This window comes from Capricornis sumatraensis, chromosome 3, assembly GCF_032405125.1.
Source record: "Capricornis sumatraensis isolate serow.1 chromosome 3, serow.2, whole genome shotgun sequence".
Classification (NCBI taxonomy): domain Eukaryota; kingdom Metazoa; phylum Chordata; class Mammalia; order Artiodactyla; family Bovidae; genus Capricornis; species Capricornis sumatraensis.
Window position 1 is genome coordinate 52,174,381 of NC_091071.1, and position 14,081 is coordinate 52,188,461.

The 14,081-nt window shown below is 35.5% G+C and overlaps 1 protein-coding gene across 1 annotated transcript in view; it reads right to left on the bottom strand.

Annotated features, from left to right (window-relative positions):
• Window positions 1-14,081, bottom strand: part of GULP1 (GULP PTB domain containing engulfment adaptor 1) — a 330,502-nt gene that overhangs the window by 36,014 nt on the left and 280,407 nt on the right. Inside the window, exons 8-10 of the mRNA XM_068967678.1 lie at window positions 1,590-1,706; window positions 1,313-1,336; window positions 820-912 (exon numbers count right to left, since the gene is read on the bottom strand). Coding sequence (XP_068823779.1) covers window positions 820-912; window positions 1,313-1,336; window positions 1,590-1,706 — 234 coding nt within the window. The remainder of the gene's footprint in view (window positions 1-819; window positions 913-1,312; window positions 1,337-1,589; window positions 1,707-14,081) is intronic.

A 14,081-nucleotide genomic window follows, 5' to 3' on the forward strand; every position in this document is an offset into this window, starting at 1 on the left:
ATTGACTTGCAAATGAAAATCTGCAGCAGAAAATTCTATCCAGCGGTTTCTAAATGCCATAGTTGAGTTTCAATTCATAGTATCATACCAAAAGTTATATATATGAAAATTTCTAAATGCAAAATATAATATACACTTTAATGGAGAATATCAGTACAGATAAATCTAAAAGAAAATAAGATTCCCAAGTATATTTTGCCTTACAGAAAGCATCAACTATTTTAAATTCTATCTCCCTCCAAAACATTCCTTTAACCAAATCAGAAAATAATGGCATCATACATTAAGATGACAAAATGATTTCAAATGTATGCTAAACCAAAAATGAATAATTTAACTATAAATGTACAGAGTGTTATCTGCACAGACTATCACTGATTTTCATGTGTGAAATATAACTGTGTCACTCACAGTAGGAGCCCTTGCTATATAATATGAGAAACCAATTCGATCTTGTTAAGAGTCCAGCTTCTATAATGAAGTTTAGAACTCCAAGGGTAGATTGGCTTGGGTCATTAAATCTAACTTCAGTAAACAGTAATCAATTGGAATGAAAGAAAGAGGAAACAATCAGAGGGCTGAATTATTCTAGAGAAAAGAGCAGCATGGAAAAACAATTCTGATCTGAGCTACCTAGGTAATTTTAACTTTTAAATTAATCTTATTTAGCACCTTTTATCTCTATCTAGGTTTAAAATGACTGATCCCAGAATATTATTAATATTTCAACTATTGAAGAGTTGATGATCCAGACATGATTTATCATCATGAAATCATGTTTCTTTAGGGAAAAACCATGCATGTATTCTACATACTTACTGGAGGTGTTGATATTTGGGTTATTCTTAACTGGTTTTCCAAATCTTGTACTTTGTTTTTAAGTTCCGTATTTTCTGTTTCTAAGTCTTGAATCTAAAAATTAAATGATTATTGAACAATCTTCAGACATTTATTCTTGGAAAATATTGGCTGTTAAATTAGCTACATTAATGAATAGGATTTCATATTATTTAAACTTTTAATGTATTTTTCTGTGCATTGGGTGAAATTTATTTTATAAAGCTTGAGCTATGTCGTAGAATTCGAGGTTACTGGCAAGACATACTATTAAATTGAAAATATGTTTTTACATGTGTGCAAATTTCATGTTCCTAATACCTCTGTGTTTTCCTGTAGTGCTATGTAAGCTGTACCCATAATCTTGGAGTATAACCGCAGGACAGTGAAACTTGCTTATGATGATTTTGAAGAGAGTGGAGAAAGGGTGTAATTTAATTATAAAGGAATCTGATCTGCATGGGAAACCACTTACCCAGCATCTGCTGCTTCTGCTGCTCTGATCCCCATGAGAAGCATCAGGAAGTGAAACAAAGTCACATGAGAACACTAAGTTCTTGTGGGAATTCAATATAAAATGGTTAAAAACTGTGCAGGGGATCAGGAACGAAAAATTATAGGAACACAGTGAAAGCAGTTCCAATCAGTGTGGGGGAAATTGAATGGCAGGGCTTCTAAATTTGTTTGATGGTATGCAAGTTTCCCTGTACTTACATCATATAAATGCAAAATGACAAGCTTAGTTTACTCACTCTTTTCTGTAACCCTGCAATCTGTTTTCTTGTTTCAACATCTTTTCCTCCAGATTCTAGAAATTTCCTGTACGCCAGGTCAAATGCTTGGCCGATTGTTAATGTTATCTCTTCAGCCTTTGTGAAAACCAAACAAAGAAGATTTGCAATTTAATAATAATCTGTTAGAATATTCTTTGAATCAAGAAAAACATTAACATGACATATTTCAAAAGGGCAATGTCTAGGGGCAGAAGTGTAGTAAATGAGCAAAAGTAATCTATGCTAACACAATCATTTAAAGCCTAACCAAGCATGACATAAAAGAGAAGTGTTTTGGATATTAAACGAATAGCTGCTGAAGTTCCAAGCAAGAGTCCCACCCAGATTCTCATCTCTTTTATCATAGCATTTCCCCTACTAGTTTGTTTTTCTCCTTTCCTCAAATATTTAGTGCCTATTAAATGAAAGCACAGTGCCAACTGCAGACTCTCGTAGCTTTGCTACTCATTTTGTTCTCCTAGTGAAGAGGGTTTGTTAAATCTGGCAGGTAACTTGAATGAGGTTGGCTGGGTGGTGTCTGTGGAAAACCTGAGGTATGCCTGCTCTAAAGGGAGCAGCTGCTATTCAGTTCCAGTTAATTGTTGGAAATGAGCAGTTCCAACCCAGAGTTGTCAATTTTAAATATGTGAGACGAGACCAGAAATCTGAATTTTCATATGGAAAATTTTAAGTGGTAGTAAACAATATTTTTTTAAAACACAGTGCTGACTGAAAAACTGTATCTGTCATCTGAATTTGGCCTCATAAAACAATTACCTCTGATCTATTTACTAGGAACTGCCCCAGATAGTCTAAGTCTACCAGCTCATTTTTTCTCCAATGATATTTCAGCTGATATCACAGTGTCTTAGTGAGAAAAGTGTAAACACTAAATAAAGATTTATTTAATTAACATTATAAAGAAATTTGGTAAAGGCATTAATTGATTTAAAGCATCACAAATATTTCATATTTAATGGTAAGAACTCCAGATGACATAACAACTGGTAGCAATATTACATCTTGTAAATACCCTGCTTTTACTAATCTACTACAAATCTTAAAATTTTGCTATTTTCTATATGCAATCTAAATTAAAAATGTTTTATAAATAAAGCTTACTTAATTAAGACATTATTATTTTTGTAGTTCACTATTCATTTACAAAGGCTGTTAAACATAAAAAAATGTTATAGAGTCTAACCTGGTGAATTAAAAAATGCAAAATATATGCCTACACTTATATAAGAGGACTGTCTTACAAAAAAGATGGAAAATAAACTATGCTAAGGAATACTATATAATACTGAATAAATTAAAATGAGCTTAATGTATCTTCTTAATAAGACAATGTGTTTTCCTCAAATAATCAAGGTGTATAAGACAGAATTATTTAAATAACATGGTTGATTCATCACTAATAATATCTGACTTCATTATTGGTTGTTTACAATAATAATTTTTAAAAACCATATTCACTTTTTATGGTATGAAATATATTTTTAATTAAGATGGCATTTTTGTTGTTGGTCAGTTGCTCAGTAGTGTCCGACTTTGCAACCCCATGGACCGCAGCACATCAAATTTACCTGTTGTTCACCATCTCCCAGAGTTGCACAAACTCATGCCCACTGAGTCACTGATGCCATCCAACCATCTCACCCTCTGTCATCGCCTTCTCCTCCTGCCCTCAATCTTTCCCAGCATCAGGGTCTTTTCAAATGAGTCAGCTCTTCGCATCAGGTGGCCAAAGCACTGGAGCTTCAGCTTCAGCATCAGTCCTTCCAATGAATACTCAGGACTGATTTCTTTTAGGATAGACTGTTGGATCTCCTTGCAGTCCAAGAGACTCTCAGGAGTCTTCTGCAACACCACAGTTCAAAAGCATCAATTCTTTGGCGCTCAGCTTTCTTTCCGTTCCAACTCGCACATCCATATGTGACTACTGGAAAAGACAAGCTTTGACTAGACAGACCTTTGTCAGCAAAGTAATGTCTCTGCTTTTTAATATGCTGTCTAGGTTTATCATAGTTTTTCTTCCAAGGAGCAAGTGACTTTTAATTTCATGCCTGTAGTCACTATCTGCAGTGATTTTGGAGCCCAAGAAAATAAAGTCTGTTACAGTCTGCACTGTTTCCTCATTTATTTGTCACAAAATGATGGGATCAGATGGCATAATTTTTATTTTTTAAATGTTGAGTTTTAAGTCAGCTTTTTCACTCTCCTCTTTCACTTTCATCAAGAGGCTCTTTAGTTCCTCTTTACTTTCTGTCATAAGGGTGGTATCATCTGCATATCTGAGGTTATGGATATTTTTCTTGGCAATCTTGACTCCAGCTTGTGCTTTATCCAGCCCAGCATTTCTCATGATGTACTTTGCATATAAGTTAAATAAGCAGGGTCACAATATACAGCCTTGATGCACTCCTTGCCCAATTTGGAACCAGTCTGTTGTTCCATGTCAGGTTCTAACTGTTGCTTCTTGGCCTGCGTACAGATTTCTCAGGAGGTAGGTAAGGTGCTCTGGTATTCCCATCTCTTAAGAGTTTTATACTGTTTGTAGTGATTCACACAGCTGAAAGCTTTAGCATAGTCAATATAGCAGAGGTAGATGGTTTTCTGGAATTCTCTTGCTTTTCGATGATCCAGCAGATGTTGGCAATTTGACCTCTGGTTCCTCTGCTTTGTCTAAATTCAGCTTGCACATCTGGAAGTTCTTGGTTCACACACTGTTGAAGCTTACCCTGAAGGATTTTGAGCATAACCTTGCTAGCATGTGATATGTGTAGCTAAATGCCATCTCATTTCACAACTGTACACATATCACATGTGTTATGTATGTTATGTTAGTTGCTCAGTTGTACATAAATGTTTGCAGCCCCATGGACTGCAGTCCACCAGGCTCCTCTGTCCATGGGATTTTTCAGGCAAGGATACTGGAGTGGGTTGCCATTTCCTTCTCCAAGGGATCTTCCCAACCCAGTGACTGAACTCAGGTCTCCTGCACTGCAGGCAGATTCTTTACCAACTGAACTACAAGGGAAGCCCCTGTATTTACCTCCCCTGGTAAATGTTCACCATATATTACCTCCATGGGTTTTCATGACTCTGTGAGGTGGGGATTATTATCCCCTCAATATTTATGCAACTGCAATTCTTTGTGTAACTTGTCTAAAGGCTCATAGTTAGTTAGAGGAGAACTTGGATTCAGATTCAGAATATCTGAGTCTACAAGCCTCAGACTTTTGAGGGTAGGGGATGAAGCATAAAGATTTAAATGCACAGACCACAATTATACAACCAGATGTATTTTGAACACAATGTACATACTTATAAAACCATCATATCATTAGAAATATAGAAGATCTCTAACATCCTTGAAAGCTCTTCTACACCTATGCATGAGTATTCAGTCACTTCAGTCATGTCCAATTCTGTCCAGTGCTATGGACTGTAGCCTATCAGGCTCCTCTTGTCCATGGGATTCTCCAGGCAAGAATAGTGGAGTGGGCTGTCGTGCTCTCTTCCAGGGGATCTTCCCGACCCAGGAATTGAACTTGTGTCTTTTGTGTCTTCTACATTGCAGGTAGACTGAGCTCTAATTTCTATCACCACAGATGAGTTTGTCTGTCTTTGTATCTATAAAAGTGGGCCATCCTATATATTTTTTTATATTCGTCTTCTTTAGTTTCTCAGATCTTATATTTATGATTTATTGCTGATTACTTTCCAACCAGTGAATATATCTCAAATTGTTTTTTCGTTTGTCTATCAAGCGAAGTTTGTGGTGTTTTCAGTTCTGAGTTACAAATAAAGATGTTACAAATATTCCTGTAAAATCTTTTTGTGGACATATGTTTTTATATTTCTGGGTAAGTATCTAGAAGAAAGTGAAAGTGAAGTCGCTCATTCATGTCTGACTCTTCACGACCCCATGGACTATAGGCTACCAGGCTCCTCCATCCATGGGATTTTCCAGACAAGAATACTGGAATGGGTTGCCATTTCCTTCTCCAAATATCCAGAAAGAAATTACTAAATCATAGGATGTGTCTACATTTAACACTATAAGAAACTCTCAAAGTGCTTTCCAAAGTAGTTGTACCATCTTATATTCCCACCAGCAGTAAGAGTATTATATTTGCTCCACATTCTCACGAATATCAGATACTGACATCTTTTCAATTTAGTCATCTTATTGAATGAGTAATGCTATAACAATGTGCTTATTTTTATTATTTTTATTGGAGTTTTGTTGCTTTACAATGTTGTGTTAGTTTCTACTGTTTCAAAGCAAATCAGTTATATGAATACATATATCCCCTCTTTTTTTGATTTTTCTCTCAGTTAACACAATGCATTAAATCTGAATTTCCCTGTTGAACAATTAGCCCAGTTTCATGTAATCTTTAGCTTTTGTTATACATTCACAATGAAATCCCTGTAGACCACAGTCTCATGCCCATCTTTTTAAAAGTTTTTTTCTGTCTTTTTACTCTTGATATTTAGTTCTTTATAAATTCTGAACATAAATCCTTTTTCAGATTCATGTAGGTGACTTGCCATTATACTTTATAATACAGTTTATAGATTAATGGAAAACATTTATTGATTAAGGCCCATGTATTATTTTTTGTTCTGTTATGTTTAGTGCTTTTGGGGTCATTTTTAGACATCACTTTCTATTCAAAGTTCGTAGAGAGATTCTCCTATGTTTAATGAAATTTTTGTAGCAGGCTATAAAAGCTTCTAATTTTATACTTAGAATTCATTGTAAAGTATTTTTATGTAGCATAAGTACGAATTAGCTGTTAAGCATTATTTGTCCAGTTGTTTCAATATCATTTGTTAAAGACATCCTTTCTCCATTAAATTGTCTTCTCACATTTATAGAAAAATCAATTGACCACATATGTGTAGATACTTCTGTTTTCTACAGTAGAGTTTGTTTACTATTTATCTGTGATTATGTTAATATCAGGAGACCTGGGTTCAATCACTGGGTCAGGAAGATCCCCTGGAGAAGAAAGTGGCAATCCACTCCAGTATTCTTGCCTGGAAAATCCCATGGATGGAGGAGCCTGGTCCATGGGGTCCATACACTCCATGTGGTCGTAAAGAGTTGGACATGACTGAGTGATTTCACCTTCACTTCAGAATTACCTGATTCTGAAATGGTTTATTTGAAATACATTGTGAAATTAGGTAAATATGTCTTCCAACTTTGGTCTTTTCTTTCAAGAATAATTTTTCTGTCTACACTGTTTTCTATTACCATATTAAAAATAACTTTTCTATTTCTACCAAAATTCCCATTGTGATTTTCACGAGAATTGTACTGAATAGACTTGTTGAAATTGACCACTTAACTAAATTAAGCCTTCAAACCTATTAATATGGTATCTCTCTCCCATTATCTGTCCTTGAGTATCTCCCAAAGTTTGCTCAAATGCATGTCTATTGATTTGATGATGCTATTCAACCATCTTATCCTCTGTCATTCCACTTCTCCTCCTGCCCTCAATCTTTCCCAGCATCAGGGTCTTTTCTAGTGAGTTAGCTCTTTGCATCAGGTGACCAAAATATTGGAGTTTCAGCATCAGTCCTTCCAATGAATATTCAAGGTTGGTTTCCTTTAGGATTGACTGGTTTGATCTCGTGCTGTCCAAGGGACTCTCCAGAGTCTTCTTCAGCACCACAATTTGAAAGCATCAATTTTTCAGTGCTCAGCCTTCTTGATGGTCCAACACTCACATCTGTACATGACTACTGAAAATAATCATAGCTTTGACTATATGGGCCTTTGTCAGCAGAGTGATGGGACTGGATGCCATGATCTTAGCTTTTAGGATTTGGATCAGTTCAGTTCAGTCGCTCAGTCGTGTCCAACTTCTTGTGACCCCATGAACTGCAGCATGCCAGGCCTCCCTGTCCATCACCAACTCCCGGAGTCCACTCAAACCCATGTCCATTGAGTCAGTGATGCCATCCAACCATCTCATCTGTCATCCCCTTCTCCTCCTGCCCTCAATCTTTGATTTGGATAGATAGAAACAATTAATTCTTGTACATTAACCTATATCCTGCGACTAATATTATTTCATAGTAATAGTAATTTATAGATTTCATGGGACTTTTTTTTTGGTAAAAAATTATATCTGTGAAAGGGATAGTTTTACTTCTCTTTTTCCCAGTATTTATGCCTTCTGTTTCTTTTCCTAACTATTAACCAGATAAGACATCTAATATCATGCTAAACTAAACAGCCATAGTTAGAATAAGCACTTAGCCTGTTCCCAGTCTCAAGGGAAAGCACTCAATAATTCACCATTTATTTCATCATCCATTAATATATTCCAGTAATATAATCCATTAATATATTCATTCATATGAATGAATATAATCCATTCATAGGATTTTTAACATCCTTACTGGAATAAGTAATGTCCCTTCTAATCCTAGGCTATTATGAATTTTATCATCAATTGGATTGAATCTTGTACTTTTTTTGCATCTACGTGATAAAATTTTTTTTTTAATAGAACTTAGTTAAACTATTTGGCTCTTATATTTTACTTGTCAAGAGATTTTTAAAAAAAATATTTCATTATATATATATTCAGATTTGTTTTTTCTTCAGTTTCAGTAAATCAAGTCTTTCAAATATTCATCAATTTTATCTTACATGCTAAATTTACTGGCATAATAGTTACATAATATTTCTCTCTATCCTCTCTTTCTATTCTTTTAAATACTGTAGGATCTGCACCTAAATTTTTTGCTTCTGAAACTGGTAATTTGTCCTTTCTCTTAACACTGGAGTGGGTTGCCATTTCCTTCTCCAATGCATGAAAGTGAAGAGTGAAAGTGAAGTTACTCAGTTGTGTCCGACTGTTCACGACACCATGGACTGCAGCCCACCAGGCTACCCTGTCCATGGGATTTTCCAGGCAAGAGTACTGTAGTGGGGTGCCATTGCCTTCTCCGAGATCTGTCTTTTTAGAGGCTTGCTAATTCTATTATCCTTATCAAAGAAACAGCTTTTGACTTTATCAGTGTTCTTTACTGTTTTCTGTTTCAACGTCATTAATTCTATTCTTTATTATTATTATTACTTTTTATTTGGTTTAAATTTGTTTATCTAACTTCTGAAGGTCAAGAGATTATTTTTAATCATTTTATCTTTTTTCATAGAAAAAGTTATAAATATCCCTTTAACTTTTTTTTTTTTACAAATTTTTACTAATTTTGATGTGTCATATTTTGTTGCTATTCAGATAAAAATAATCTAATATCCCTTGAGATGTTTTTTGGAGCTACTGTTATGCAGAGTGTTTGATTTAAAACACTTTGACAGTTTGTGGCCAGAGAACATACTTTGCAATATTTTCAATTTTGAAATTCATTGTCTTATAGTAAGGTACAAGATATTATGCATCTTTGTAAATATTCTACTTACACTAAAAAAAGTATACTCTGCTGTCGTTTGGGATAGTGTTCTATTCATGTCACTTAGATCAAATTGGTAGATAACATTTTTGTAGCTTTATTGATTTTTTTCTATTTTGTCTGTCAATTGCTAAAAATGGCATTAAGATTGATGACTACAGATGTCAATTTGTCTTTTTCTTCTTGTAATTATTAAATGTTTTGCTTTATTTCTTAAAAAGTAATGTTATTAAATGAAACACATTCATTTTTTAATCACTGTAGGCTGTCTCTCTTGATGTCTGATAAGGTTCTTGCCTTGAAATCACCTTTATGACATGCGTATAGACACATCAACATTCACACACTTAAGGTTTGCACTGCATCTGTTTACTCAATCTTCTGTTTTTTACCTATACTTGGCACTGGAGGTAATGCATCTACCTTCCAATGTAGCTGACTCAAGAGACACGGATTTAATCTTTGCATGGGGAAGATCCCCTGGAGGGGGAAAGGCAACCCACACCAGCATTCTTGCCTGGGAAATCTCATGGACGGAGGACACTGACGGGCTACAGTCCACGGAGTCGCAAAGAGTCAGTCACTGAGGGACTGGGCACACACACATCATTTTGTATTTAAAATGTGTGTCTTCTAGTGATCAAAGAGTTGTATGTTTTAAAAATCCTGCCTGATAATCTCAGCCTTTGATTGGTGTATTTAGTCTGTATATTTACATCGATCTTTATTTTCTATTTGGTCCATTTGCTTTTCCATTTTTTTTCTTTGCCTGCTTTTTCATAAAAAAAAAAATAGTTTTCCATTTCATTTTCTCTATAGGTTTTTAACTATAGATGTTTGAATTACTTTTCAGTGGATTGCTCTAGTGATAACAATACGCATCTCTAAGTCAGCAGTCTGTTTGGAGTTAATATGCATTACCTCACATAAATAATAACAACCTTCAGTTCAGTTCAGTTCAGTCACTCAGCCGTGTCCGACTCTTTGAGACCCCATGAATCGCAGCATGCCAGGCCTCCCTGTCCATCACCAACTCCCAGAATTCACTCAGACTCACGTCCATCGAGTCAGTGATGCCATCCAGCCATCTCATCCTCTGTCGTCCCCTTCTCCTCCTGCCCCCAATCCCTCCCAGCATCAGAGTCTTTTCCAATGAGTCAACTCTTCGCATCAGGTGGCCAAAGTACTGGAGTTACAGCTTTAGCATCATTCCTTCCAAAGAAATCCCAGGGCTGATCTCCTTCAGAATGGACTGGTTGGATCTCCTTGCAGTCCAAGGGACTCTCAAGAGTCTTCTCCAACACCACACTTCAAAAGCATCAATTCTTCAGCGCTCAGCCTTCTTCACAGTTCAACTCTCGCATCCATACATGACCACAGGAAAAAACATAGCCTTGACTAGATGGAACTTAGTCAGCAAAGTAATGTCTCTGCTTTTGAATATGCTATCTAGGTTGGTCATAACTTTTCTTCCAAGGAGTAAGTGTTTTTTTAATTTCATGGCTGCAGTCACCATCTGTGGTGATTTTGGAGCCCAAAAATACAGTCTGATACTGTTTCCACTGTTTCCCCATCTATTTCCCATGAAGTGATGGGACCAGATGCCATGATCTTCATTTTCTGAATGTTGAGCTTTAGGCCAACTTTTTCACTCTCCTCTTTCATTTTCATCAAGAGGCTTTTCAGTTCCTCTTCACTTTCTGCCATAAGGGTGGTGTCATCTGCATATCTGAGGTTATTAATATTTCTCCCGGCAATCTTGATTCCAGCTTGTGTTTCTTCCAGCCCAGTGTTTCTCATGATGTACTCTGCATAGAAGTTAAATAAGCAGGGTGACAATATACAGCCTTGACGTACTCCTTTTCCTATTTGGAACCAGTCTGTTGTTCCATGGCCAGTTCTAACTGGTGCTTCCTGACCTGCATACGGATTTCTCAAGAGGCAGGTCAGGTGGTCTGGTATTCCCATCTCTTTCAGAATTTTCCCCAGTTTGTTGTGATCCACACAGTCAAAGGCTTTGGCATAGTCAATAAAGCAGAAATAGATGTTTTTCTGGAACTCTTTTGCTTTTTCCATGATCCAGCAGATGTTGGGAATTTGATCTCTGGTTCCTCTGCCTTTTCTAAAATCAGCTTGAACATCAGGGAGTTCATGGTTCACGTATTGCTGAAGCCTGGCTTGGAGAATTTTGAGCATCACTTTACTAGAATGTGAGATGAGTGAAACTGAGTGGTAGTTTGAGCATTCTTTGGCATTGCCTTTCTTTGGGATTGGAATGAAAACTGACCTTTTCCAGTCCTGTGACCACTGCTGAGTTTTCCAGATTTGCTGGCATATTGAGTGCAGCACTTTCACAGCATCATCTTTCAGGATTTGAAAGAGCTCAACTGGAATGCCATCACCTCCACTAGCTTTGTTCGTAGTGATGCTTTCTAAGGCCCACTTGACTTCACATTCCAGGATGTCTGGCTCTAGATGAGTGATCACACCATTGTGATTAGCCAGGTCATCAAGATCATTTTACCAATAATAATGTTAAATATTAATGATATTAACTTTACAAGAACCACAATGTTCTATATTAGAATTTATTTGTTGCCATAAACATTATGTAATATAAACTATTAAAATTAATCTAAAATCATATCCACAAATTTATGACAGTAATGACATACTCTTAATGGTTTTACATTGTCTGTTTAGAACAAAAACACTTTGGTTATATATGTATGAATCAGATAGCAAAAACAAATACCCAAATCCTACAAGTAAAAGAAGTTTCGTTCTATTCCTATTTTTTGAGATTTTTAACGATGAACGGGTGTCGATTATTTTCAAACATTTTTTAAAACGTTGGCTGATAGGATCATAGACTTTAGTTCATTAACCTGTTAATATGACTGATTACATTATTGGATTTTTGATGCTGAATAAGACTTACATCCCAGGAACAAGTTCTACTTGGTCTTGGTGTATAATATATTGCTGAATTATATTTAATATTCTGTTAGAAATATTTGCATCCATATTACTGAGGGTTATTGGTCTGTAGTTTCCTTTTTTGCACTATCTTTACCTGCTTTGGTGTCTGAAAAATAAAACTTTCATAAAAATGAATTTTAGGAGCTCTCTCACTTCTGTTATTTGGAATAGCTTGTGCAGAACAATGTTAGCTCCTCTTTAAGCATTTATGGATTCTTTCAGTAAAACTATCTAGGAGTAGGCAGATTTCTACTTTAGTAAGTTTGAAATTATAAATTCAATTTCCTTTACACTTACAAGGCTATTCAAATTATCCAATATTAGGTAGTCAGTCACTTTTGTTTTTGATAAATTAATTCTTCTATGTTGTCAAATTTATGTGTACACAGTTGATTATAGCATCCTCTTAATATTTTTTGATATCTGGAGGTTCTTCAGTGAAATCCCTGTTTAATGTCTGATATTGGTAATTTGTTTCTTTTTGCTTTACTAATGTTAACTGAAATTTTGTTACTCTTATGATCTTTTAAAAAACAGCTCTTTGTGTCATTGATTTTCTCAATTGGTTTTGTTTTTCATTTCATTAATTTCTTCTCTTCTATTTCTTATTTTCATCCTTCTGGTTACTTTAATTTGATAATCGGTTTTCTAAGTACTTGAGCTGGCAGCTTAGATTACTGATTTGAAGTGTTCTGCTTTTAAATATGTTAACTTGCTTTAAATATATCTCCCAGAACTGCTTTAGCTGTATCACATAAATACTGATATGTTCTATTTCATTTCTATATAGTTCACACATTTAAGATTCTTTCTTTGAAGATTCCTCTTTGACCTACAGAGTGTTTACAAATTCGATGCCCTTTCTGACATATGGATAAACAAAACTTCCAAGGTTTTGAAGTCTTTCATAAAATCTTTCTATTCTTCACTTTTAGGTTGACTTCTTTGTTGTTGAAAAGCACTTGCTTAATAATTTCTACTCTTTTACACTTCTGAGATTTGTCTTACAGCCCCAGATAGAGTCTATTTTGGTACTTGTTTCTTTGTCACTTGAAAACAATGTGCAACCTGCTTTTGTTGAATTAAATTCCCCTTGGTTTATTCCATCAGTTGACGATGCCATTGAGTGATCCCATATTCTTAATGATTTCTTGCCTAGTTGTTCCATTAATTTTAAGAAAAGTGGTGGTGAAATAGTCAATATAACTGTGTGCCTATTGACCCTATATTTCTTTTCATTTCTATCAGTTTTTATTTCTTCAATTTTGCAGCTCTGTGATTTGGCAATGCAAATTTAGGATTGCTGTTTTCTTGGTAGTATGAGCTTTTTATTATTAAATATTGCCTCCTTTGTATAATTTTCTTTACTTTGAAGTGTATTTCTTCTGATATTAACACATTCACTTGGGCCAATGTATTTTAAAATGTATCCCATTTTATAGGTTTTTTAGTGGTTGCTCTGGGATTCATATTATATTTATACAACTTATCTCAGTCTATTAGTGCTGTCATTTTTCCAGTTTGAAAGGTGTAGAAACCTTACCTCCATTTATATGCCTTTAACTTTCTCTGTTCATAATATACTTGCCTTCAGTTCAGTTCAGTTCAGCTCACTCAGTCATGTCTGACACTTTGCAATCCCATGGACTGCAGCACACCAGGCCTCCCTGTTCATCACCAACTCCTGGAGTTTACTCAAACTCCATGACCATTGAGTCAGTGATACCATCCAACCATCTCATCCTCTGCCATCCCCTTCTCCTCCCACCTTTAATCTTTCCAGCATCAGGGTCTTTTTGCATAAGTCAGTTCTTCACATCAGGTGGCCAAAGTATTGGAGTTTCAGCTTCAGCATCAGTCCTACCAATGAATATTCAGGACTGATTTCCTTTAGGATGGACTGGTTGTATCTCCTTGTAGTCCAAGGGACTCTCAAGAGTCTTCTTCAACATCACAGTTCAAAGCATCCATACTTTGGTGCTCAGCTTTCTTTATAGTCTAACTCTCACATCCATACATGACTACTGGAAAAACCAAAGC